The following is a 23,747-nucleotide window of genomic DNA, read 5'->3' as shown; positions in this document are numbered from 1 at the left end:
TCAAAGTCGGACAAATCCGCTCAAGTGATAACCTGGCAGATCTCTTCACTAAATCATTGCCGAAATATACTTTCCAAAGGTTAGTGCATGGCATCGGATTACGACAACTCTGCAAGCAATCAAGTTGGAGCATGCAAAATCAAGGGGAGCATTCAAGAGTCCTCTAACATAGGACATATGCACGTTGTACTCTTTTTCCTTCGCATAGATTTTCCCACTGGGTTTTTTTCAAGCAAGGTTTTAATGAGGCAACCAATCTAGGGACATGTGGTCTCCAAGGGGGAGTGTTATAAAAGTCTTTATGTGGAGCCCACTAACTATTCATTACCAGAGAGAAGAAGAAAAAGAAAGAAAAGAGAGAAGAGAAAGCAGAGAGAAATTTCCCTAGAGAGAAAATTCAGTGAGCCACATATGTTGTAAACACTAAAGTTGTAGCCACAGATTTTTATAGTGAAAGTTTACCGCTGCTGCTCTCCGAGGACGTAGGCATAGCCGAACCTCGTTAAAAGCTGTGTCTTATCTATTTTACGTACAGCTCAATATCCGCACATATCTCAGGTTATTTTATAACAGGTTTTTTGTTTTAATTTTTTTTTAAATAAATAGTATAGCCGAGCGGCTATACTCTTGAGTGGTATCCTTTTTTTCTTTTTAATTTTTTCCCCAATTTTCGTTTATCGATAAGAATAGTTTGGAGTATTATTCATTACTATTAGACAATTACCTGAGTCTCTATTGTCCAATTTTTGGTTTTTTACTTTTCCAAAGTTATTACCCATATAAAGAATTTAGCACTTTCACATTTAATAATGTATTATACACATACATACATATTTTTTTAATAATACATATGTATTCTGCACATGTGTTAAAGACTCGGTAAAGTTCACGTTTTAAAAAAAAACAAACGTACAATATTCGTATTATACGGGTATGTACGTATTTTTTACAAAAATTTCAATAAGACACACAAAATTCACGTATTATACACATAATTCTCACATATTATTGAATACTAAAAATAATATACATTAAAAAATGTAAATAGTTTATATTAAAACATTATATAATGGCCAAACATTTAGGTCGTAATTTGCCAAAATTTTGCCGAATAAAACACGTACGTATTTTAGGTTGTAATTTGCTAGACTTTCTGATGAAGCTATATCAAATATGTGATAGGTAACAAAACTGTTTGTGAAGCTTGGATGAATCCTTCTAATCATTTGAATACCGAATTGCAAACTACTCAGAAAGGAGGTGATTCAATTGAGCGGTTTCTTCTGTGCCTCAAGCAGAGGTCAAATTCTTGATAATGATTTTATGATTACGGCTCTCAAGATGGGTTAGATAATGAACATCAGCATGAGTTGTCATGTACGACGTGAGTAATGGAGAAAAGCACTCAACATTTGGTGATTTTTCTAGAGTTAAGAACTAAGTCATCCTTTATTCCTTTCAAATCCTAGTAGTAGAAGTTATCTTTGCTTTTGATAATAAAGAAAAAGTTGAGTAATCGAATCTTGATTTACTAACATAGTAATGTTTATATATATAGGTTTTGATACAGCATCTAAAGAAATTTATAGTTTCCCCCAATATCTTAAAAAACAAATGATCCACCCTGAAATATAATGTGTAAGTAAGAAAACCAAAAGGTTGGAGTGAGATATGATAGATTCTTTCTTCTTCTTGTTTTCCAAATGAACATTATGTCAAAAGTCACAAAATTGTTGCTTATTTGCACACAATTCATATGCACAGGGTCTACATGATTGCTATGTTTATTCATCCAAAACTTACAATATTCTTAGAATGTTCACATGGGGCGTTTTATTTATTGCTCATAATTCATACATGAACTACTTTGGCACAAATAATTTTAGATTTTCTGTATTCTCTCCTTGTCGCATAATAATATTATGGAGACTCATCATCTTCGAAGGTCTTCTGGTCTTTCACTTCAATGGTGGTTCATGACAATATATGCTACCTACTGCCCCAAGCGCTATACGACGGTGTAGCACGTACACAACACCATCAAATCCTTTCATGTCTTTCACCGGTCGTCTTCTCTGTCTTCATTGCTTGGCCTTTTACTTTACATTTTGTTTGGACTCTCAAATTGTCTTCTCGACAACTTGGATATTCTTCCTCCAGCTGCAACTTTGACTCTCTTAAAATCAAATAGCCACAAACATGTAACCAAACAAAAATATATACTGACACGGTATATGATAATGCTATCCGTTGTATAAGCGAATTTCGATGTCTATTATAGTGTAGAATATATGAACTATCATGAGACCAAAAATGGAAAATGACGTTGTCATATCTGCATGACAGTACCTGCATTATTGTTGTCTTTTTTGACCTACGTAATGATCATAAACGAGACATTCGGGACAAAAACTTCAGAAACCTCAAGAAAACTAATTAATTTGCACATATATGTGGCTAGATGGTCAAGACCTTAGAATATGGTGAATAGTCGTATTTTTTGCAAGTAATTTTGTATTTTAGTCATACCTAATCTCTCAGCCCGATGGAAAATTCTCACCAAACAATTTTATCTTCAACCTTAATCATCTTCGAACCCTTTCTCTTCATATTTAATATTTGATGATCAATTTTTTTTTTTCTTTCTATAAGAACTTTATTTGATGTGTGTATTATATCATTTATGTATGACAAGGATGTGGCTAGCTGGCTAGATGGGTTCCACAGACCTTAAGAACCTAACCATTGAGCTAGTATCTATAGGAAACTCTGTTGGTTTTATTGTACTGGTTTCAAATATTATAGAAGGGGACCTCCATTCCACCAAGTGACTCCAAAAACCTTATAACCAAATATGATGTACAATAGATGATTGAGGCTATAGAAGAGGAGTTGAAGAGTTGCGCGTGAAAAGGCAAAACCGGAAAGCTGCTAGTTTGGGTCTTGAGTTCAGATTTGGGCCCATAACCCGTCATTTAGAAAAGACAATTTTATCTTCAACCTTAATCATCTTCAACCTTAATCATCTTCGAACCCTTTCTCTTCATATTTAATATTTGATGATCAATTTTTTTTTTTCTTTCTATAAGAACTTTATTTGATGTGTGTATTATATCATTTATGTATGACAAGGATGTGGCTAGCTGGCTAGATGGGTTCCACAGACCTTAAGAACCTAACCATTGAGCTAGTATCTATAGGAAACTCTGTTGGTTTTATTGTACTGGTTTCAAATATTATAGAAGGGGACCTCCATTCCACCAAGTGACTCCAAAAACCTTATAACCAAATATGATGTACAATAGATGATTGAGGCTATAGAAGAGGAGTTGAAGAGTTGCGCGTGAAAAGGCAAAACCGGAAAGCTGCTAGTTTGGGTCTTGAGTTCAGATTTGGGCCCATAACCCGTCATTTAGAAAAGAACGACGTCACAAGTTAAACTCATCGTTTTTCCATGACGTATGAACTTTTTTGGACATTTGAGATCGTTTAGAAGCCCAAAACTGTGTTTAATGTTTTACTAGTTTTTGGAAAACTTTTGTTAATTTTCCTTTCTACTTCCTTTGGATTTCCTAGGATTTCTAGGAGTCTTTAAATCAACTTTAGCCCGTAATTAAGGCATTATGTTATCATTTTGAATTCAATAAATTTGAAGTTTTCTCGTATATGATGAATTCCAAACTTTTAATTCTATTAGATTAATTGTTTTATTGCTACTGTACTATCACGCTGCATAAAAAATACCTAATATATTGAAAATGAAGCTTCGATGTCCCTTTTTTAACAACAATTTATTACTTTTTTAAACTTTGGTGGAGCTTCCAATTATTTTTGCTTACGCATAAACAATCAAGCTCCTAACTGGCGCTACACCCCGAAAAGTGTTTGTCCAAGAAAATGTTGCTTTCATAGTGAGAGACAATTTCTTTTGCCCACTAAAAAATTGCATCAAATCAAATGACCACTGAAAGAATCTAGAGGCAGACGAATTTAAGCTTCTAGCTAGCTACTACAAATGTGATAGACTCGACTTCCAAGTAACAAGTTTGTATAGTTCTTCAAAACTATTATTTAGAATCTCCCCTCAAGGCCCATTGATACAAGGGTTTGTCCCCGACTTCTAGCTACTTCACACAATGGTGAAATTAATCAAATGCACAACATAGAAGTTTGATCTTTACGTAGTATAATATAGTACGTACTGCGCCATTAAATCTGAGAGCCAGTAATCCTTTACTAATGGCACATATAATTAAGCTGACAAAAAACACGCATAAAAACGCATTGCCAAGCAGGGAAACACACACAATCTTATCTTTACAAGCAAAAGCTATATATATATATAATATATATCTTATCGTCGCTTCTGAAAGCTATAGATGGTCATGGAATTTAGGAGAAGGGTTTTAAAAACTTGGAATCCATGAATGATAGATGCAACAAGTATTTGAACTCAGTTTTCTTTATTCATTGAGCTAACTTTTTCAGCTAAACGTATAGCTTTTCTTATTTTGGCCTCCACCATACTTTTGACGCAAGTTTTCTTATTTTAGAAAGCAACCGCAACCAATTGGACGTTATATGATGTATTGTACATAGCATATTAGGTATTTGCATGCATCATCTCGTCATTTATATATATATAAAGCAAAAGACAGAGAATCAAACATCTAAAAACTTAAAAAATACCATTGATAAACCAAAGTTCTAAAGAATTACAAATTAATAATAAAAGGGCAGAAAATGGTAGTTTGGTCAATTATATATATATAAAGTAACAGGCAGAGAATGGTAAAACATTCAAAATACTAGAAAATGCCTTAGTTAATGCAAACATTAAGAATTGAAATTATTAATTAAATGAGGATAATATGGTAAATTCAAACTTTTTAATATTAAAAAAAATATTTAAAATCAGATAATGAATTCTATTTTTATGAAACACAACTACCTATTATCTTTTTTAATTATAAAATAAATTAAAATTTTTTTTTTAAAAAAAAACTTCTCGCAGGCGCAAAGAGACTAGTAAAATATAATATAACAAATAATTCTTGAAATTTTAATATAAATAAAAAAGGCCAATTGGAACTGTTGCTTATTTGCACACAATTCTTATGCACTCGCTACATTATTGCTCATAATTCATATATATATATATATATATATATATGAACATTCAATTTGGCACAAATAATTTTAAATTTTCTGTATTAAGGACGATCGGTGGGTGGTGGGTGTGTTGCTATTCTCTCCTTGTGGCATAATTATATTATGGAGGCTCATCATCTTCTCTGAAGGGATCTGGTCTTTCACTTCAATGGTGGTTCATGACAATATATGCTACCCACTTCCCCAAGCCCTATACAACGTGCTACGTACACAACACCGTCAAATCCTTTCATTTCTTTCACCGGCCATTCTCTCTGTTCTCCTCCAACTACAACTTAGACTTTTGATCCCAAAAAAAAAAGCTACAACTTAGACTCTCTTAAAATCAAATAGCCACAAAATTATGTAACCAAACAATACTATTCGATGTAGAAGCGAATTTCAATGTCTACTAATCGAATTTTACAATATTAATATAAAATTTACCAAATCAACGACTTATGATTACTCACGTAATTAGCAAAATATAATATAGAATATATCATCAATTTGAACTACCGTGAGACCCAAAATGGAAAGCCTGAGTGGTACATATACCTGCATGAAACAACATCTTTAACCTTCTTCATCTTCGAAACCTTTTTCTTCATCTTTAATATTTGATGATCAAATAAATTTTTTTATAAGCACTTTATTTGATGTGTATATTATATAATTTATGCGTGACAAGGATGTGGCTAGCTAAGCTAGCTAGCCAGATGGGTTCCACACGCAGAGCTTGAGAACCTAACCATTGACCTAATCCTGCTGGTGTTGTTCATTGTACTGGATTCTAATATTATTGAAGGGGACCTCTATTCCACCAAGTGACTACAAAAACCTTAACCAAAGATACCACCAAACACATTCATATATTCAAAGAAGAACAATCCCCAATTTGGTAGAGTATATAATTATTCTCTTTATACATACAATTTAAGCGTCACGTGTCATCGAATCATTTGCTGGTTTCTTATGCCATGATGCTGTTGTTAACAAATTAAGTCGCTGTTAAGTCTAATTAAGAGAGTTAATTACTCTTGTCATTGCGCACTACTGTCATTCTTACATTCATATCAATAATTAATTTAGGAAAAGCAATGTCCTCGTTATGATCCAATCCAGCAAAAGCTTTGGAGTGGATACGTCTGGTTTTATATTGAAGACTTTGTTCCCAACTCGACACGTTATCGTCTCCATCTGGTTTCAAGTCAAGCAGACAACGCAAGTAAAATTTATCCAAAAGAAAGAAGATTAATCTCAAGTTATACTTTAAATTATCGTTTCACCTGAAGATCGATCTTGAGGTGAAAAAAAAAAAAAAAAACAAGCCATATTGTTCTTTTTCCATGTAGCTATAGCTATCACTCGGGCCTTATGTCATACTTTTGGAATCACTCATGGACATGACCTAATATATCGAGAATGAAGCTTCGATGTCCTTTTTTTTTTTTACAACAATTTGTTACTTTTTATAACTTTGGTGGAGCTTCCAATTATCTCACTTAAGCATAAACAATCAAGCTCCTAATTGCAGAGGTACACCCTGGAAAATGTTTTCTCCAAGAAAATGTTGCTTTCACTTTTGCCCACTAAAAAAATGCATCAAATCAGATGATGAGCACTAAAATAATCAAGAGCCAAACGAATTGAATCTGCTGGCTAGCTACTATAAATTTGATAGATTCGACTTCCAAGTAACAAGATTAATCTCCCTCAAGTAGTTGTTGAACCTTTTTGAAATCCTTGTCAAGCCAGTTATCTTAGAGAATAAAGTTATTTGTATTATGTTTTCTGATATTCTAATGTACGCACTGTTAAAGAATATTAAGTCCCATATCAGAAATTTGACTAAATAAAATACAAAATATAATGAATGGTTCTACTACTAATAATACCGGGACCTTTTATGATAAAACTTCACATCTACTGAGCTTTGTAGGTGGTTAAGTTTGGGACAATATCAGTGTTGTTAATAGTGAATCACTGACCCGTCTCTCTAAATTTAACACGTACCACAACAAAGATGAGATTCGCTTATATGAGTCCCATCCCATCTATGTAAATTTACCTTATAATATTGAAGACAGTGCACTAGATGATGAGTCGAGATAATACAAATGACAATATTCGACATTGACCCATACAAGGGTTTTTCCTGGATTTCTAGCTACTTCACACAAAGGTGGCATCAGTCAAATACACAACATACGAGTTTTTTTAATCACACAAAGTGATGAAAGTGTTTCAGATGAATATATTTCATCACATAAAAACACATATATAAGCTGACAAAGACGCATAAAAACACATTATTGGCAAGCAGGGAACACACTTGCAGGCAATCTTTATCTTTCGAAGCAAAGGCTATCTTGTCGCTGCTAAAGGCTATAAGATAGTCATGGCAGTTTAGGAGAAAGGTTTGGAAATCATGAATGATGGATGTAACAATTATTTGAAAGACCTAGCTTTTTCTTTGTATATTGGTCGAACTTTTTCATTTTAAAACCTAGCTGTATAGGGAGATACATAGGCTTTTGGCCTCCACCATACTTTTGACGCAAAATTTCTTATATTAGAAAAACAAACGCAACCAATTGGACCTTATATGATGTATTGTAGCATAGTAGGTATTTGCATGCATCATCTCGTGATATTCATTCAAGAATCATAAAAATTAAATTATTAAATTATTCGGACATGCATGCGCATGCATGAGAGGATATATAAATATATTATCATATACGAAATGTGTATGGATAATGCTAGAATTGTTACGACTCTTGACTCATGCTATATAACTTCGATCAGCGAAAACATGAAAAAGGAAATTAAATGTCTGTCTTTGCAGGATTTGGTAATTGATTTAATCAATGCATTATTGAGGTCTCATGTAGTATATGTTTGATTCTGATTTTGTGCTTTGATTCAGAGTTATATTGTGTGTATGTACACGAACCACCCTTAGCCAAGGTTAGGCTCCATTCCACTGTAAATTTTTGGAAAACTGAAAACTTGGTACTAATTTTTAGGAATTTGGACTCATTTCATCCGAGCAACTCACAAGAAAACGGCAATCAACTACCCAAACATAATAGAGTGGGAAAAAAAATTAGCACACTCGTGTGAAAATTCTTAGTTCGCTCATGGTTTATGAAGGTTTAAGTGCACTAGGAAAAAAAAATATTTGGAAAAATGAATTCTTTACCAAAAAGAAAAAAAAGTTGTAAATTAAGAAAAAAGAAAAGGAGGTACATGCGATGCGATAAATATAACAACAATTGGTGGGACATTATGTCTCTGATAGCCCTATTTTTCATTTTTGTTGTTTATTTTTTGCTATATCCCATCCCTATTTTATACTTTGGAAACGTAGGGTTATATATATAGAGCATTTGCAAGAATAAAGTGCTTCGAATATGGTTAATTTTATACTAGCCCCTTGACACCTGCGTGATTTTTTTATTATTTTATTTTTAGAATTAAGAAAATATAATATGAGTAGTTATGTTTCATAAAAGTATGACCTATTATTTGATTTTGTTTTTAATTCTAATTTTTTTAATATGAGAAAAAATGTGAATTTACCATATTATCCTCATTTAATTAATAATTTCAATTCTTAATGTTTGAATTAACCAATGACATTTTTTTGTATTTTGAATGTTTCATCATTCTCTGCCTTTTGTTTTATATATATATATATGTGTTAATACTCCTTTGGGATATAAAAAAAAGATATTTTAACAAATTAACACAATAAAATATGCTCATATATTCACACACACATATAGATAATATAGATTTTTTAAGTAAAGGACTGGGTAAAGTAGCACTGCCTTTCCTCACGTCTCTCTTTTGGGTGGCAAGATAACAACTCAAGGAGGATAAGAACATAAAGTCAATATATGCAGCCTGAACATTTTAATTAACCCATAAAATAATCTAATTTACGGAAAAGGAAAAAAAAAAACTAAAAACAGCAGATCGTTCACCCAAAATGAGATTACATCTCTAAGAAAATGAATATATCTTTCTCTTTGTTTTATTAAATAGTTAATCCACAATTAGTATTAATTGGAGCTTCTGTGTCCGATTTGTGCTTTGCCTCCCAAATCCCACATCGGAAATGAGTTGAGTTGATTTCCGTATAGGACAACCATGAAAGGGTCAGTCGGACAGAAAACCCTCCAACTCAAACATATTCTTAGTTTTATAGAATATTTATTTTATGTTGGTGGGATGGGGTGGTCATCAAGTTGCTGCGTTTAAAATTCAAGGTATAGATTTTTGTTTTAGTTTCTGCAGGTGACATACATATCCTTCTTTGTCTTAATTAGTTAGTATGGGGCTTGAATCCAATTCCCTATAGATTTAGAAGAAGTTGATCTCTTTATGGCTGTAAAGGTTTTTTGGGGGGGTGGGGGGATATTATCCTCTAATGTTGTAAGGAAAGAAAGAAAAAAAAAAAGCTTTCACAAGGAGAAATTATTGGATGATTACGTGATAAAATTTGGTTGATATTTTCCATTTTTAAGACATAATATCAATAAATATTTATTATATTATAATATCGACGAGGTATACGATGTGAATATTATACATCTTTATCAAAAATTTCTTATTGCATAATCTTAGATTTTTATGTTGTTAATTGTAAATAATATAATCGACTTCACATCAACTCGAGCAAATTCACTTGTCCCATGATTGATACACCACGTCCCACAAAATAATTCATAAAACTGCATAATATGATAAAGTAAGTGGGATGGAGACTTAAAAATATCTTGGCTCGAGTTGTCCAATTTTATCAAATTTTGGTGCATTTGAAGTGCAACATCTTTGCCTCATGTTTTGGTAGACATAAGGTATCATATCCCGGAATAATTATGTATATAAGTTCAGATGCAATTCCAAATCCATTGAGCAAAGCATTTTCAACAACATATATTCCAAATCTATTGGCATCAGAATCGATCGAGATACTTATCATATCTGTACTCAAATATTCTTACTGTTTATATTATATGGTGCTTCATGCATGGATATTTATGTGTTATTAAGTTCTTTGTTTTCATACTTTTGTCATAATTCACATCTTCGATTAGGTTTAAATTATTTATTTTAAAAAAACTAAAATTAATCAAATAGTGGGAGTATATATCCAACCATCTCTTAAAAAGGTATATAGGATTGGCCAGGCCACCGAGAATAAGTGCAACTTTTCATAATGAAGTTTGAGGCTACTTTTTCCACGTATCAATTCAACCTAGAATTAATGAGGGACACCTTTTTATTGAGGAATTTCTTAATTATTTGAGGGACATTTTTTAGGGTTTCTTATGAATTTTTTTTCAACGATCTAAATTATCTATTTTTTAAGTCTATATTCATAGATCATCCTTGCAAAAAATTAGACAAATCGGAAACTATTTCGACATCCAATTGTGTCCTACAAATTCAATGAACACATTGTTGGCGTGACTTGTGAATATTGACTTACTTTCCTTACACATCAAGAATTCCTATTATAATTGTAATTGATTTACTTTAATTCCTGATTTCCTACTGCAAATAGATTTAGGAATTTATTATTTACTTGCCCATTCAGGTTTCGTTGTATTATAAATATGACATTCTACAAGGAGAAGAATACACAGAAAATTCCCACAAACAAATATTCTCTCATAGTTTTCATATTTTAGCATGTATCAAAGCGGCGATCTTGGAATTGCTGACTCTAGTTTCAAACTCCCGCCGCTGCTATGGGGGTTGATGATTTTTTCAACCCTCATGGAGGTAGCACCACCGACTCCTTCTCTCATTCTCCACCAATCATCGTTGAGTTGAGTGCCCAGATGACTCCGCTCCTATAGATGCAGACTTTGACCCTGAACCCGATCCAGAATCAGGATCCTCTTTTGACGACCCCGACCCCGACTCCGAAGACGACCCCGACCCCCACTCCGATGATGACCCCAACCCCGAATTTGTCTCTGATTTAGACCCTGATCCTGATTTTGACTCCGACTCAGGCTCAGATTCCGATCCCAATTCCTACTCAACCTGTATCATATGCATCTTCCGCTGCACAGATTATGACTTCTAGACTAATGACCCCGACACATGGACCAGATTGCGCATATTGTGGTGATCCAAGACACACTTGTGAGACTTGTTTTAAATCGCATGGCTACCCCAATTGGTGGGCTACTCTTACAGATCGAGGACAATGCAATATGACCAGTAATGGTACTAGTTATGGATTCCATACTTCCGATAAGATTGATTCCAGGAGCTGGATAATTGATTCCGGTGCAACTGATCATATGACGTTTGATCCTGATGATTTTCTGAATACTACACAACCTCGACGAACTTGTATTGCAAATGCCAATGGTGTTACTTATCCTGTGACAGGGGCTGGCACTGTTGCACTCTCATCCTCTCTCACACTGTCTAATACTTTACTTGTTCCATCTTTATCCACTAAATTGTTGTCAGTTAGTCAGCTTACTGAACAATTGAATTGTTGTGTACTCATTTACCCGAGTTTTTGTTTGCTTCAGGATATTCACACTAAGGAGATTCTTGGTCGTGGTACTAAGAGAGGGGGGCTATATTATGTCGATGACTTCAGTCCCGGCATGGCTAACAGCGTGACACATCCCTTTGATAGCAAACAAAAGCAAATCTGGTTGTGGCACCGTCGATTGGGACATCCGTCTTTTAGTTATATGAAGCATCTTATACCAGATTTATTCTCAGGTTTCAAGGACTCCGACTTCACATGTGATACTTGTATTTTGGCCAAGAGTCACCGTGTGCCCTACCCGTTGAGTACGAACAAGTGTACTACTCCATTTACGTTAATTCACTCTGATGTCTGGGGACCTTCTCCTATCATGCTCCTTCTGGTGTTCGATGGTTTGTCACATTCATCGATGATTGTACACGGATGACATGGCTTTATTTGCTGAAGAATAAAAACGAAGTGTTTTCCTGTTTTCAGTCCTTCCACAAACAGATGAAAACTCAGTTTAATGCTCAAATCCAGATTCTTCGCTCAGACAATGGTGGAGAATTTGTCAATCATGACTTTCAGACTTACTTCCAACAACATGGAATTATCCATGAGACGACTTGTCCTCAGACACCACAACAAAATGGTGTTGCTGAACGAAAGAATCGACATCTTCTTGAAACCGCCCGAGCACTTCTGATTGGCGCTCATGTTCCTCGCCATCACTGGGATGATGCTATTGTCACCGCAGTTCATCTGATCAACCGCATGCCTTCTGGTGTACTGACCTTTAAAACTCCCTTACAGGTGCTTGCACAACACAGACATCTGCCTTCTGTTTTGGTACTCACACCCCGAATCTTTGGATGTGTGGCTTTCGTTCATCTCCACAAAAATCAACGTAGCAAACTTGATCCATGTGCGCTTCGTTGTGTTTTTGTGGGTTATGCCACTCATCAGAAAGGCTACCGCTGTTATCACCCTCCTACCCAACGAACCTATGTCACTTTGGATGTGACCTTTCTGGAATCTGAGCTGTTCTTCCATGACCCATCATCCAATTCTACACTTCATGGGGAGATACGAAGTGAAGAGCAGAATTGGAGCAACTTGGAAAATAAAGAAATTCTCCTTTGTACAGAAATGATTGATCATTCCGAGTCTGGAGCACGAGATTACTCTCTGTCGAAAAGCGACCAATCGCCCATTCATAGCGATCAATTGCCTGACCCACCTGATCCATGCGAAGATATTTCTGATCCGAGTCTCACACCTACAGACAATACAGAACAACAAGATGAAGCCCCCCTCTAACTCAACAGTACCAACAGACCAATCTCCTGAGAATATCCTTGAGGTAACTACTCCTACTAGACTTGTGCATTTAGATGATAAAACTATTGGATATCAATTACCTTTCAGGCAAAATCGTGGGAAGCCACCAAACCGTTATTCACCTGATATTGGCAAGACATCCAAGTATCCAATTGCAAATCATGTATCCACTGAGAAGCTGTCTGAACCACTCAAGGCTTTTTGTGCATCAGTTGTCTGCTATCCATATTCCAACCAAGGTCTCTGAAGCATTGAAAGATCCTAAGTGGGTCCAAGCTATAAAAGAGGAGATGAAAGCCCTTGAGAAAAATCAGACTTGGACATTGGAGACTATACCCCGAGGAAAAAAGACTATCGGATGTAGATGGGTGTTTACTATAAAACACAATGCAGATGGATCTATCGAGCGATACAAGGCAAGACTTGTGGCAAAAGGGTACACACAGACCTATGGTATAGACTATGAAGAAACCTTTGCTCCAGTTGCAAAGTTAAACACCGTCAGAGTCTTATTGTCCCTTGCAGCTAATTTGGATTGGCCACTACACCAGTTTGATGTAAAGAATGCTTTTCTACATGGCGAACTCAAGGAGGAGGTGTACATGGACATTCCTCCTGGATATAATACTACTCAGACTGGAACAGTTTGCAGGTTACGAAAAGCATTGTATGGATTGAAACAATCACCACGTGCATGGTTTGGACGGTTCACCATGGCAATGAAGAACAATGGTTTCAAACAGTGCAACTCAGATCATACTCTGTTCTTGAAACATCGAAAAGGGAAGGTAACAGCATTAATAATCTATGTTGATGATATGATTATTACTGGGAATGATAAACAGGAAATATCACAGCTACAAGACTATCTGGCTACGGAGTTTGAGATGAAGGATCTAGGTGGACTCAAGTATTTCTTGGGAATTGAGGTGGCTCGATCGCAGCAAGGCATATTTCTCTCTCAAAGGAAATATGTCTTAGACTTGTTGACAGACACAGGAATGCTAGATTGTAAACCTGCGGACACTCCTATTGTTCAGAATCATCATCTTGGAGAATATCCGGATCAAGTTCTAACTAACAAAGAAAGATACCAAAGGTTAGTGGGAAGATTGATCTATTTGTCACATACTCGACCAGACATTGCTTATGCGGTGAGCGTTGTCAATCAATTTATGCACTCTCCAAGTGAAGACCATATGAATGCAGTTCTTCGGATACTTAGATATTTGAAGTCTGCACCTGGAAAAGGACTTATGTTCTCAAAGCATGGTCATCTAAATATTGATGGTTATTCAGATGCAGATTGGGCAGGTAATGTAACAGATAGAAAATCCACATCGGGTTACTTCACATTCGTGGGAGGTAATTTGGTGACATGGAGAAGCAAGAAACAGAATGTAGTAGCTTTATCCAAGTGCAGAAGCCGAGTTCAGAGGCATGACTAAAGGGATTTGTGAACTTCTTTGGTTAAGAAAGTTGCTTACTGAACTTGGGTATAAACCTACATCCACAATGAATCTCTTTTGTGACAACAAGGCTGCTATAGCCATTGCACAGAATCCGGTTCAACATGATCGTACTAAACATGTTGAGGTGGATCGACACTTCATCAAACAAAAGCTTGAGGCTAAAGTGTTTCAGTTTCCTTTTGTGAAATCCAAGGATCAATTGGCGGATATTTTGACAAAGGCGATTTCCAGTAAAGCATTCCACAATTCACTAGATCAGTTGGGCATTGGCGACATCTATGCACCAACGTGAGGGGGAATGTTGGCGTGACTTGTGGATATTGACTTGCTTTCCTTACACACCAAGAATTCCTATTATAATTGTAATTGATTTACTTTAATTCCTGATTTCCTACTGCAAATAGATTTAGTAATTTATTATTTACTTGCCCATTCAGGTTTCGTTGTATTATAAATATGACCTCCTACAAGGAGAAAAATACACAGAAAATTTCCACAAACAAATATTCTCTCATAGTTTTCATATTTTAGCACACATTACTTCAAGAAAGTACTAAAATTTCAATAACTCAATTGAGTGGTCAAATTATATCGGATTCAAGTGATTTTTTGTAGAGATGATCTTTGAATGATTATCTAAAAAATAGATATTTGGATTAGTAGAATACAATGCGGAGTGGACCCTATAAGAGTGTCCCTGAATGGAAGCTTATATATATGACTTTGTCGAAACCTTGATCAATGTCATCATCAAATATTAGTTATGCAAGGATGTAGGATTTCAACATATCACACCTAAAAAGGCTTCATTGAATTTTAAATGAATTGTTTATATAATTGTTAAAAGCTTAATCAAGATGATTAAAATGTTGATCATTGTTATGGCTCAAATTGCATCTCACATTTTCTGCCTGAAAAAATCAAGATTAAAATATAATCAAGATTTCTAGAACGTACGGAACGAGGTGGTGAAAGTACCCAAAGAAAAAAAAGAACACCAACACTGTATTTTCCGAAATTGACCTCTAAAATGTAAAACAATAACATATAAGCATATTCTCTAAAAAAAATTTTGAGAGATTGTGATGGTGATTGTTCCTCTTGTTGCTTTTGCCTTCAACAACTGCTAGTCATCCATGAATTTGGGTCTCACTATTAATTTTTTAGTAAATCATGTCATAATAGTCCGAAATAAAACTAAAAAACTTAATGGTCCTAAATAAACTAAAAAAGAACTTTTCATCCTAGAGCAAACGTTAAATTATTATTTTTTTGGTTGAGAAATTTTAGGATTGCATTCATAATTCAGCCAAAAAAAACCACTAACCATAAATTACCAAAACAAACTAACCATAAAGGCGCATTACAATAACGGAGCAATCTAACATCAAAATTAAGATAATCTGAGGCTCCTCCACTAATGATCACACAGGATCGAAGAAACTATGGCATAGGCATCCCAATTAAGAGTGCAAACTTAGAACCAAAAAAAAAGAAAGATAAAGCTTGAACAAACCAAGTCATAACAATACAAATAAAACTCTCACAAAAGAGAGGTGAAAAATTCTCACAAAATGAGAGGTGAAAACTACACATAAAACTTAAAAAGTTTATGCTACTTATTCCAAACATGAAGAAACTGAAAAAAGGATGGTAGTAGACATCCGACATCGAAACGCAAGTAGAGATCCGACGTCGAGACACATTCGCCTGTGATGAGTGGAGGAAAATCATTACAAAACGAAGACAAATAGAGAAAACCTTTTGTCTATGAAGATTGGGGAAAAGAGGAGAATTGAGGAAGGAAGAAAGGGAGAGGGGAGGAAGAACAATGGTTTTCCTCCCCCTCAACGTGAAAACGGCCTTTGAGTGTTTTTTGAAAGCAAGCAGTATTAAAGACAAAAAATTTAAACTCGAGATCTCTAATGTGGATAAAAATACTCTTAATAACTATAGTTAAAGATCTTCAAAAAACAAAAACAAAAACAAAAACAAAATATTCTACATACCAAATTGCTAGATGATGAGCTCCTCCATACAACCCAGCATTAATTAATTATTGTCATAAAATATTTAGCACAAAGATTATTTATAGAACTGTTATAAGAGGACAAAATTCACAATGAAAAGGCCAAATTGTGAATTTACAAATGGTCCAAAGAAAAAAACACAGAAGGAATTTCATGTCGGGAAAAACAAATGTCTATATCATTATCAGTGCGGTGTCAAACGAAAATTCAAGGCTGTTGAGTGGATTACAAATATTGGTTTTCTGAGCCAAATTTTGCATATTGACACGTTTTTCATCTATACGGGCTTTGGGAATATTGTCATTCTCTCAAGTAAGAAGCCTGATTTGGACATTACTAATTTCCTAAAACTTCCTTCCTGAATTTCCATCTTTTTAATGGCCTCTTTTGTGACAGCAGAAAAAGCTTTCAGTTGCATGACTGTTTTTGTCTTCCCCTTCCACCTCACAACCACATATTTATACAAATTAATTCTCACATTATTTGCAGCTTGACAAAATACCAAAAAAAAACTCATATAATTGACAAATTCACAAATAAGTACTGAATAACACCAGTTCTGATATTTATTTCACTGTTACAATTTATTTAGGACCACATGGATTATAATTAAAAAATTATCCTTAATATTTTTTTTATACCAAAATTAAAAAAAGAGAGGAGGAAACTCACACATACGGTTACACTTTAAACAGTAAAGGAATTTGGGTTGTCTTTCTTCAGGCAAAGTTTTCAACTTCATAATCAGAAACTGTATAAAAAGGGGTTGAGGATTTTATAATTATTGGTTATTTGTAGAAACTTAAATAATATATATATATTCCAACCAAATGGACGGTTTGTTTATCTAATTATTATATTTCCCACTGTCCCTCTCCCTCTCCCTCTCCCTCTCTCTATCAAGTAGTATGTTTTTATTCCAGTGCTGGGATGGGAGAGTTATATAAGTCTAGTCACCACACACTATCTCACGCACGCGAAAATCCTATTTTTCAGAGTTTGTTCCCTAAAATCTCTCTGATTCTCCCTATTTTGCCATATATTGCCTCAGAAGTCAGTAGCTGTTGTTCTGGGTACATTGGAGTGTCAGTCTCTCAGGTTTTGAGTCATTTATCTATATAAAACTCTGCTCTCAGGTGCTGCAGCAAGCTTATACATTCTCCGTGAGTTCTGAATTTTGTGTGTTTTTCTGCTGCAAAGGGTCTTTCTTGAATAATGTGATTTCAAGTCAAGTCTTCTTCTTGGTTCTCTTCTCTGTTTGGTTGATTCCCATTTGCTCAATAGTGTTATAAGTCATTTCTAAGTTAATTCCAATCATGGGGTGTCGCTAATCTTGCTGCATAGAAATCCTTTGTCCAGTTTGCTAAATTTCAAGTCTTTTCTTTTGTTCTATCAGCAAAAAGAAGTCTTTAGTTGTGTCTGTGAATGCCAATTTGCTTCAAATTGTTCTAAGCCATTAAAAGTGCAGTTTCTGATAATGGGTTTTCGCTAATTTGCTTGTTCTTGCTCTGAGAACTTCAATTTTTATTTTTATCTTGACTCTGATATTTTCCAGTTAAAGCTCGGAAATTTATACCAAGTATCTGGTGTTTTAGCATTCTCATGCTTCTAGGCACTATAGGAGGCCTTTTTGATAAGAGAAGGGAGAGGTGATGGATCTAAGCTTTGTCAAAGTTTACCGCTAATTGTGATCTGATCATATGGAAAGTCTCTGCTCATTTCGTTAAATTTGAACTTCTTAATTCACTATGAACTCCGTTCGTTGATCCTTGACTCCTCTAAGATATGGAATCTAAGTAGTTGATTTTACTAATTGATTCTTTTGTTCTTCATAGAAATATATACCACATTCTTTATCGATCCTTTGATATGTAAAGCTCATCTACTGTATTTGGACCTCATTAAGGGTCTGTCACACTTCAAAAGTTCAATGAATCAACATTCTTCTTTCCCGCTTGTTTTCCTCCTTCAAAATCCTATGATGATCAAGAGATCTTGCTTTCTCTGCCCCTATATATATTTATATGTCCTAATGCAAATTTAGAAACCATATCAGCCTCTCGAGTACCTCGCAATTTGGATCCGAACTTCCACCTCACTTATTGGCCTGGTTACTTGTATCTCAAACAACAACTAGAAAGGTTTTCATTTCCTTCTTGTTTCCTGAGTATTGGACATATTATGGAAGAAACATTTGTTCCCTTTCGGGGGATAAAGAATGACCTCAAAGGGAGACTTCTGTGCTACAAACAGGATTGGACTGGTGGCTTAAGAGCGGGTATCAGGTTTGTGAATATCTTATTTCTCATTTTTTATATCACAAACAAGATACTAAAATTTTCCCAATCAAAATGATCTGATAAGCATATAGTATTTCATATTGGCATTTATTTTACCTTACTGAAGTTATCATAACCATCATCTTCTTTCGTTCAGGATCTTGGCCCCAACAACATACATATTCTTTGCTTCAGCAATTCCAGTTATCTCTTTTGGAGAGCAGCTGGAACGAAATACAAGTCGAACAATTCCTTTTTATTTTTCTCTCTTTTTATTGTCAGGGTCCTCATAAAGTTTCTATTTTGGTAGTAATTTACTAACAGGTGTTATATGTATTTATATTTACAGATGGAGCCTTGACTGCAGTACAGACTCTTGCATCAACATCACTTTGTGGTGTTATCCACTCGATTTTTGGAGGACAGCCCTTGCTCATACTAGGGGTGGCTGAGCCAACAGTATTGATGTATACATTTATGTTCAACTTTGCTAAGGACCGGAAGGATTTGGGGCAGGAACTCTTTTTAGCCTGGACTGGATGGTATCTCTAGAACACTCTGCACATCTTAATATCACAAAGGATTTGATTTTTTGATGAAACTGAACATTGTTTTTCCTGCATAATGGGCATTTAGGGTATGTGTGTGGACAGCCCTTCTGCTCTTCTTGCTTGCCGTTCTGGGTGCATGCTCCATTATCAATAGGTTTACGCGTATTGCTGGTGAATTATTTGGTCTGCTAATTGCAATGCTTTTTATGCAGCAGGCCATAAGGGTGAGTTTGCTTATAATCCTCCATTATTAATTTATCAATTTGATGTTGGATACAAGAATTCGAAACCTTTTGAGATTTAATTACACATGAATTCCATAAGGGAATTCAGGAACAAAAAATAAGCTAAATATCCAAGATCTCTACACCTACCATTATGCTCTATAACCATTCTTTTAATACTGAACTCAACTTATGAATGTCATTTGACAGGGACTTGTGGAGGAATTTAGCGTACCTAAGAGAGAAAATCCTAATAAGATTGCACTCCAACCTGCTTGGCGGTTCGGCAATGGAATGTTTGCATTAGTTCTGTCATTTGGCCTTCTTTTAACTGCATTGAGAAGCCGTAAAGCTAGATCCTGGCGTTATGGAGCAGGTATGTGGCATTTGCTTTCAAGCTCAAGTAAAAAGTTGAAATATCAAGGCATATTCATTGCAGGTTATTGGTTAGAATGCAAATCTGTTCCTCAGCTTGAAAAATTGAATTGGTGTTATGAGAGAGATCAATTTTGCACATCTACCGTGTCAACTATGTATCTTAGTAGCTTTTCTGTCTGTCAAATGTAATCGTATCTGTAGGTTGGCTACGGGGATTTATTGCGGATTATGGAGTCCCATTTATGGTTGTTGTTTGGACTGCTGTATCTTACATACCAGTTAATGATGTTCCAAGAGGAATCCCAAGACGACTTTTCAGTCCAAACCCATGGTCTCCTGGTGCATACTCAAATTGGACAGTTGTCAAGGTGGATATTGTAGTGATTGTTTGCCTAATATTTTGTTTCAGTTAGAGTCTAAATTGGTCTTAAAGAGCCAAATTTGTGCTTTCTTGCCTTTAAATCGCTTCTAGGAACTCATGCTGTTTAAGTTGTGCAGGAGATGATGAATGTACCTCCATTATATATAGTTGGAGCATTTATACCAGCAACTATGATTGCTGTGCTCTACTACTTTGATCATAGTGTTGCATCCCAACTTGCCCAACAGAAGGAATTTAATCTAAATAAACCAGCTTCATATCACTATGACCTTCTCCTTCTGGGTTTTCTGGTAAGCTGCTTTCAGACCAGCTCAAATTGAGGTAGATATTTTATGTACCCATATATTGTGAAAGTTTTTAGTTGAATTCTGAATTTATTCACTTCCAGGTCATATTATGTGGGCTTCTTGGCATTCCCCCTTCCAATGGAGTAATTCCACAATCTCCAATGCATACAAAAAGCTTAGCTACTCTAAAACATCAGGTATAGTTTTCTGGTAGTGAAACATTCTGATAAGTATATGTGCTTGCATGAATTGTCTTTGGTGTGCATTTGATGTCAAAATATGGATATTATGACTCTAAATACTTGCTTCTCTCTTGTTCTGGTTCCCTGGCACACAGACAGGATATTTTTCATATTTTATTTAATAAACACACTTCCATTAAATAAATAAAAGTGCATAACAGAGGGCAAGGTGTCCACTGACAAACAAAATCTGCTGCTCAACACCAAAGAATAATTTACATTCACCAACGAACATCAAGAAACTAGCATGAATACACTCTAGAATACAGGTGCTGCCCAATTAGAGAAAAATAGCAGAAAGGAAAAGTTCCTAAACTCTACACCATTAGAGGATACACATCCAACTTAAGTCCAATAGAGGCTGATTCCATTGAAACTTATAATTCAAGTGATATAATCATTGAACAATCTGAAGGCCTTGTTTTTGTACTTCACTGTGTAATTATAGACAGAACAATCAGGATATCATGACCTTGGTACTTTTTTTTGACGTGGTTTAATTATTCATCCGGACTGTGTTCCTGCTATTGTTTATTCTCGCTGACAGGACATCTCTCAGTCATTTCTTCTGTTTCCTTTAAGTGTGTTTCTGCAATGGTCAATATTTCAATTTATTATGACTTTGATATCTAAATTAATAGAATGGATCTGTTCTTTTCTTTGGAATAGCTTTTGCGGAATAAGCTTGCATTAACAGCACGAAATAGTATACGCAAAAATTCAAGTTTGAGTCAATTATACCAGAGCATGCAAGAAGCATACAATCAAATGCAGACTCCACTGGTCTACCAACGTCCACCTGCTTTGGTAAATCTATTTAGACATTATTACTGAACAATACAGAAGTTTACATCTTTTACTCTTTTCTTGCTAAAATTTGTGCTTCAAACAGGGACTAAAAGAGCTGAAAGAATCCACAGTCCAATTGGCCTCAAGTGCTGGCTACATTGATGCCCCCGTTGATGAGACTGTTTTTGATGTGGATAAGGATATTGATGATCTTTTGCCTATTGAAGTGAAAGAGCAACGCCTCAGCAATCTGCTTCAAGCATTGATGGTCGGTGGTTGTGTAGCTGCTATGCCTGTTTTGAAGAAAATCCCAACCTCTGTTCTTTGGGGATATTTTGCTTTCATGGCGATTGAAAGCTTGCCTGGAAATCAATTTTGGGAGAGGATATTGTTTCTTTTCACTGCTCCAAGTCGAAGATACAAGTAAGTTGATGCTTTCCCTTGTAATTTGCAAATGATTCTATGACCAAATACTCTTCTTCATATTGTAAATCAACTGTTATACCTAGACACGCATGATCCACTTCCTATACTTTCAAGTGTCAAATATGGAGTTGTAATACACATTACCATTTTCTTAATCTAGATCATGACTAGTATTATCTTTGAAAATCTGTTAAATGGTAACCATCATCTAACTTGCTAGGGTGCTGGAGAAGTATCATGGAACCTTTCTTGAGACTGTGCCTTTCAAAACAATTGCCACCTTCACCTTGTTCCAGACGGCTTACTTGCTCATGTGTTTTGGCTTAACATGGATCCCAATTGCTGGGGTGCTTTTCCCATTGTTGATCATGCTTCTGGTCCCAGTGCGGCAGTATTTGCTCCCTAAGTTTTTCAAAAGAGCTCACCTTCAAGACCTGGATGCTGCAGAGTATGAGGAAGCCCCTACCATTGCTTTCAACATGTCCTTTGAAGTAAGTTGCCTAGATCCTTTCTTCAGTTCAGTTAGACTTGTTAATCTCTCTCTGTCTCTCTCTCTTTCCCATTGAGTTGTTCAGGGGTCATATTTGATAACATTATGACATCCTGAATTCATTATCATGATAATAAGCCAGAGCTGGACCTGCTGCCCACCAGAGCCATACTTGCACCCTTGATAAAATTTGAATGTAGAAAATGTTTACAAACTTTTAATTGATCTACCTGTATGCTGATTCAAAAAAAGCATTTACAGATATGTGTGCACTAACAATGCATGCATATGTGCAAAGTTTGGATCAGATGGGTATAAATCCAATTTCGGTTTGATATTAATAGAACATATGGTATTCAGATGCTATCCTAAGCTGCATTTTCTAAGAAATTAGAGTGCTCACTGAAAGCCTTTATTAGGTCATCATTTATAAGTTCTGTGCTGATGCTGATGCTTTCTATGCATGACAGGATCAGGATCTTCAGTCAAGAATCACAAACATTGATGGTGGGGAGATTCTTGATGAAATTATCACAAGAAGCCGTGGTGAGATCCGCCATAGCCCAAAAGCATCAAGTTTGACCCCTACTTCACTAGAAGGTATAAAACCTGCTCATAGCCCGCGGACGTCACAGAGAGTATACAGCCCCCATTTAAGTGAACTGAGAGGGGAAAGAAGCCCCCGACAGGGACTTGAAAGAACACAGACTTCCAGCCCTGGGTCATCTATCCTTGGACAGACCACTCCTGGCTCTTCAAGCTAAAATTCCTAGAAGTGTGATTCTGGTGAGATTATTATTGGCAATGGTGCTCGAGAGGTTATGTACTAAGTGTCATCTTTGTAGGTCTGTTTCTAAACTTTGTTTCTACCATATGGTGGGCAGAGAAGGTGATTACGATAATGGAAATATGTATGATTTTTCGTATTTTAACCAAACGTTGATTATGCAGCCTAAGAAAATCCCATAGCCAATCTAGGCCCTTAACAATCAATATACGTCTGCCTTTTTCTTCCTTCAGTGTTTCCCTAAGTTTTTAGCAACCATGTGTTCTCCAACTATCTGAATTTCAGTTGACCGAAATTTTCAAAAATGAGAATGAGGAATACTCATGGACATCTGGAAAGTAGTGTTCTGATGTTCTGGAATGTGATTATGATATGATATACGAGATGCTTAAGGTATG

General features: G+C 35.4%; 1 protein-coding gene across 1 annotated transcript; it reads left to right on the top strand.

Moving 5' to 3' along the window:
• The first annotated feature begins 17,445 nt into the window (after positions 1 to 17,445).
• LOC117628196 (probable boron transporter 2) lies at positions 17,446 to 23,499 on the top strand. The gene is made up of 12 exons (XM_034360585.1): positions 17,446 to 18,799; positions 18,951 to 19,033; positions 19,143 to 19,335; positions 19,430 to 19,568; positions 19,779 to 19,944; positions 20,148 to 20,314; positions 20,445 to 20,618; positions 20,717 to 20,812; positions 21,527 to 21,664; positions 21,750 to 22,069; positions 22,293 to 22,563; positions 23,033 to 23,499. Exons 1-12 carry the CDS (start codon positions 18,696 to 18,698, stop codon positions 23,324 to 23,326), a joined length of 2,145 nt encoding a protein of 714 aa, XP_034216476.1. The 5' UTR covers positions 17,446 to 18,695; the 3' UTR covers positions 23,327 to 23,499.
• Positions 23,500 to 23,747: the final 248 nt, after the last annotated feature.

The sequence above is a fragment of the Prunus dulcis genome, chromosome 5 (assembly GCF_902201215.1).
Source record: "Prunus dulcis chromosome 5, ALMONDv2, whole genome shotgun sequence".
Taxonomy (NCBI): Eukaryota; Viridiplantae; Streptophyta; class Magnoliopsida; order Rosales; family Rosaceae; genus Prunus; species Prunus dulcis.
Note: the sequence above shows the minus strand (reverse complement) of the source record. Positions and strands in the feature narration are given on the sequence as shown.

Bases quoted from the DNA above. Each gene is read 5' to 3' on its own strand.
- LOC117628196 (XM_034360585.1), top strand. From the start codon at position 18,696: ATGGAAGAAACATTTGTTCCCTTTCGGGGGATAAAGAATGACCTCAAA. The intron at 18,800-18,950 runs GTTTGTGAATAT...TCTTTCGTTCAG, and splicing joins GGCTTAAGAGCGGGTATCAG to GATCTTGGCCCCAACAACAT. The intron at 22,070-22,292 runs GTAAGTTGATGC...CTAACTTGCTAG, and splicing joins GCTCCAAGTCGAAGATACAA to GGTGCTGGAGAAGTATCATG.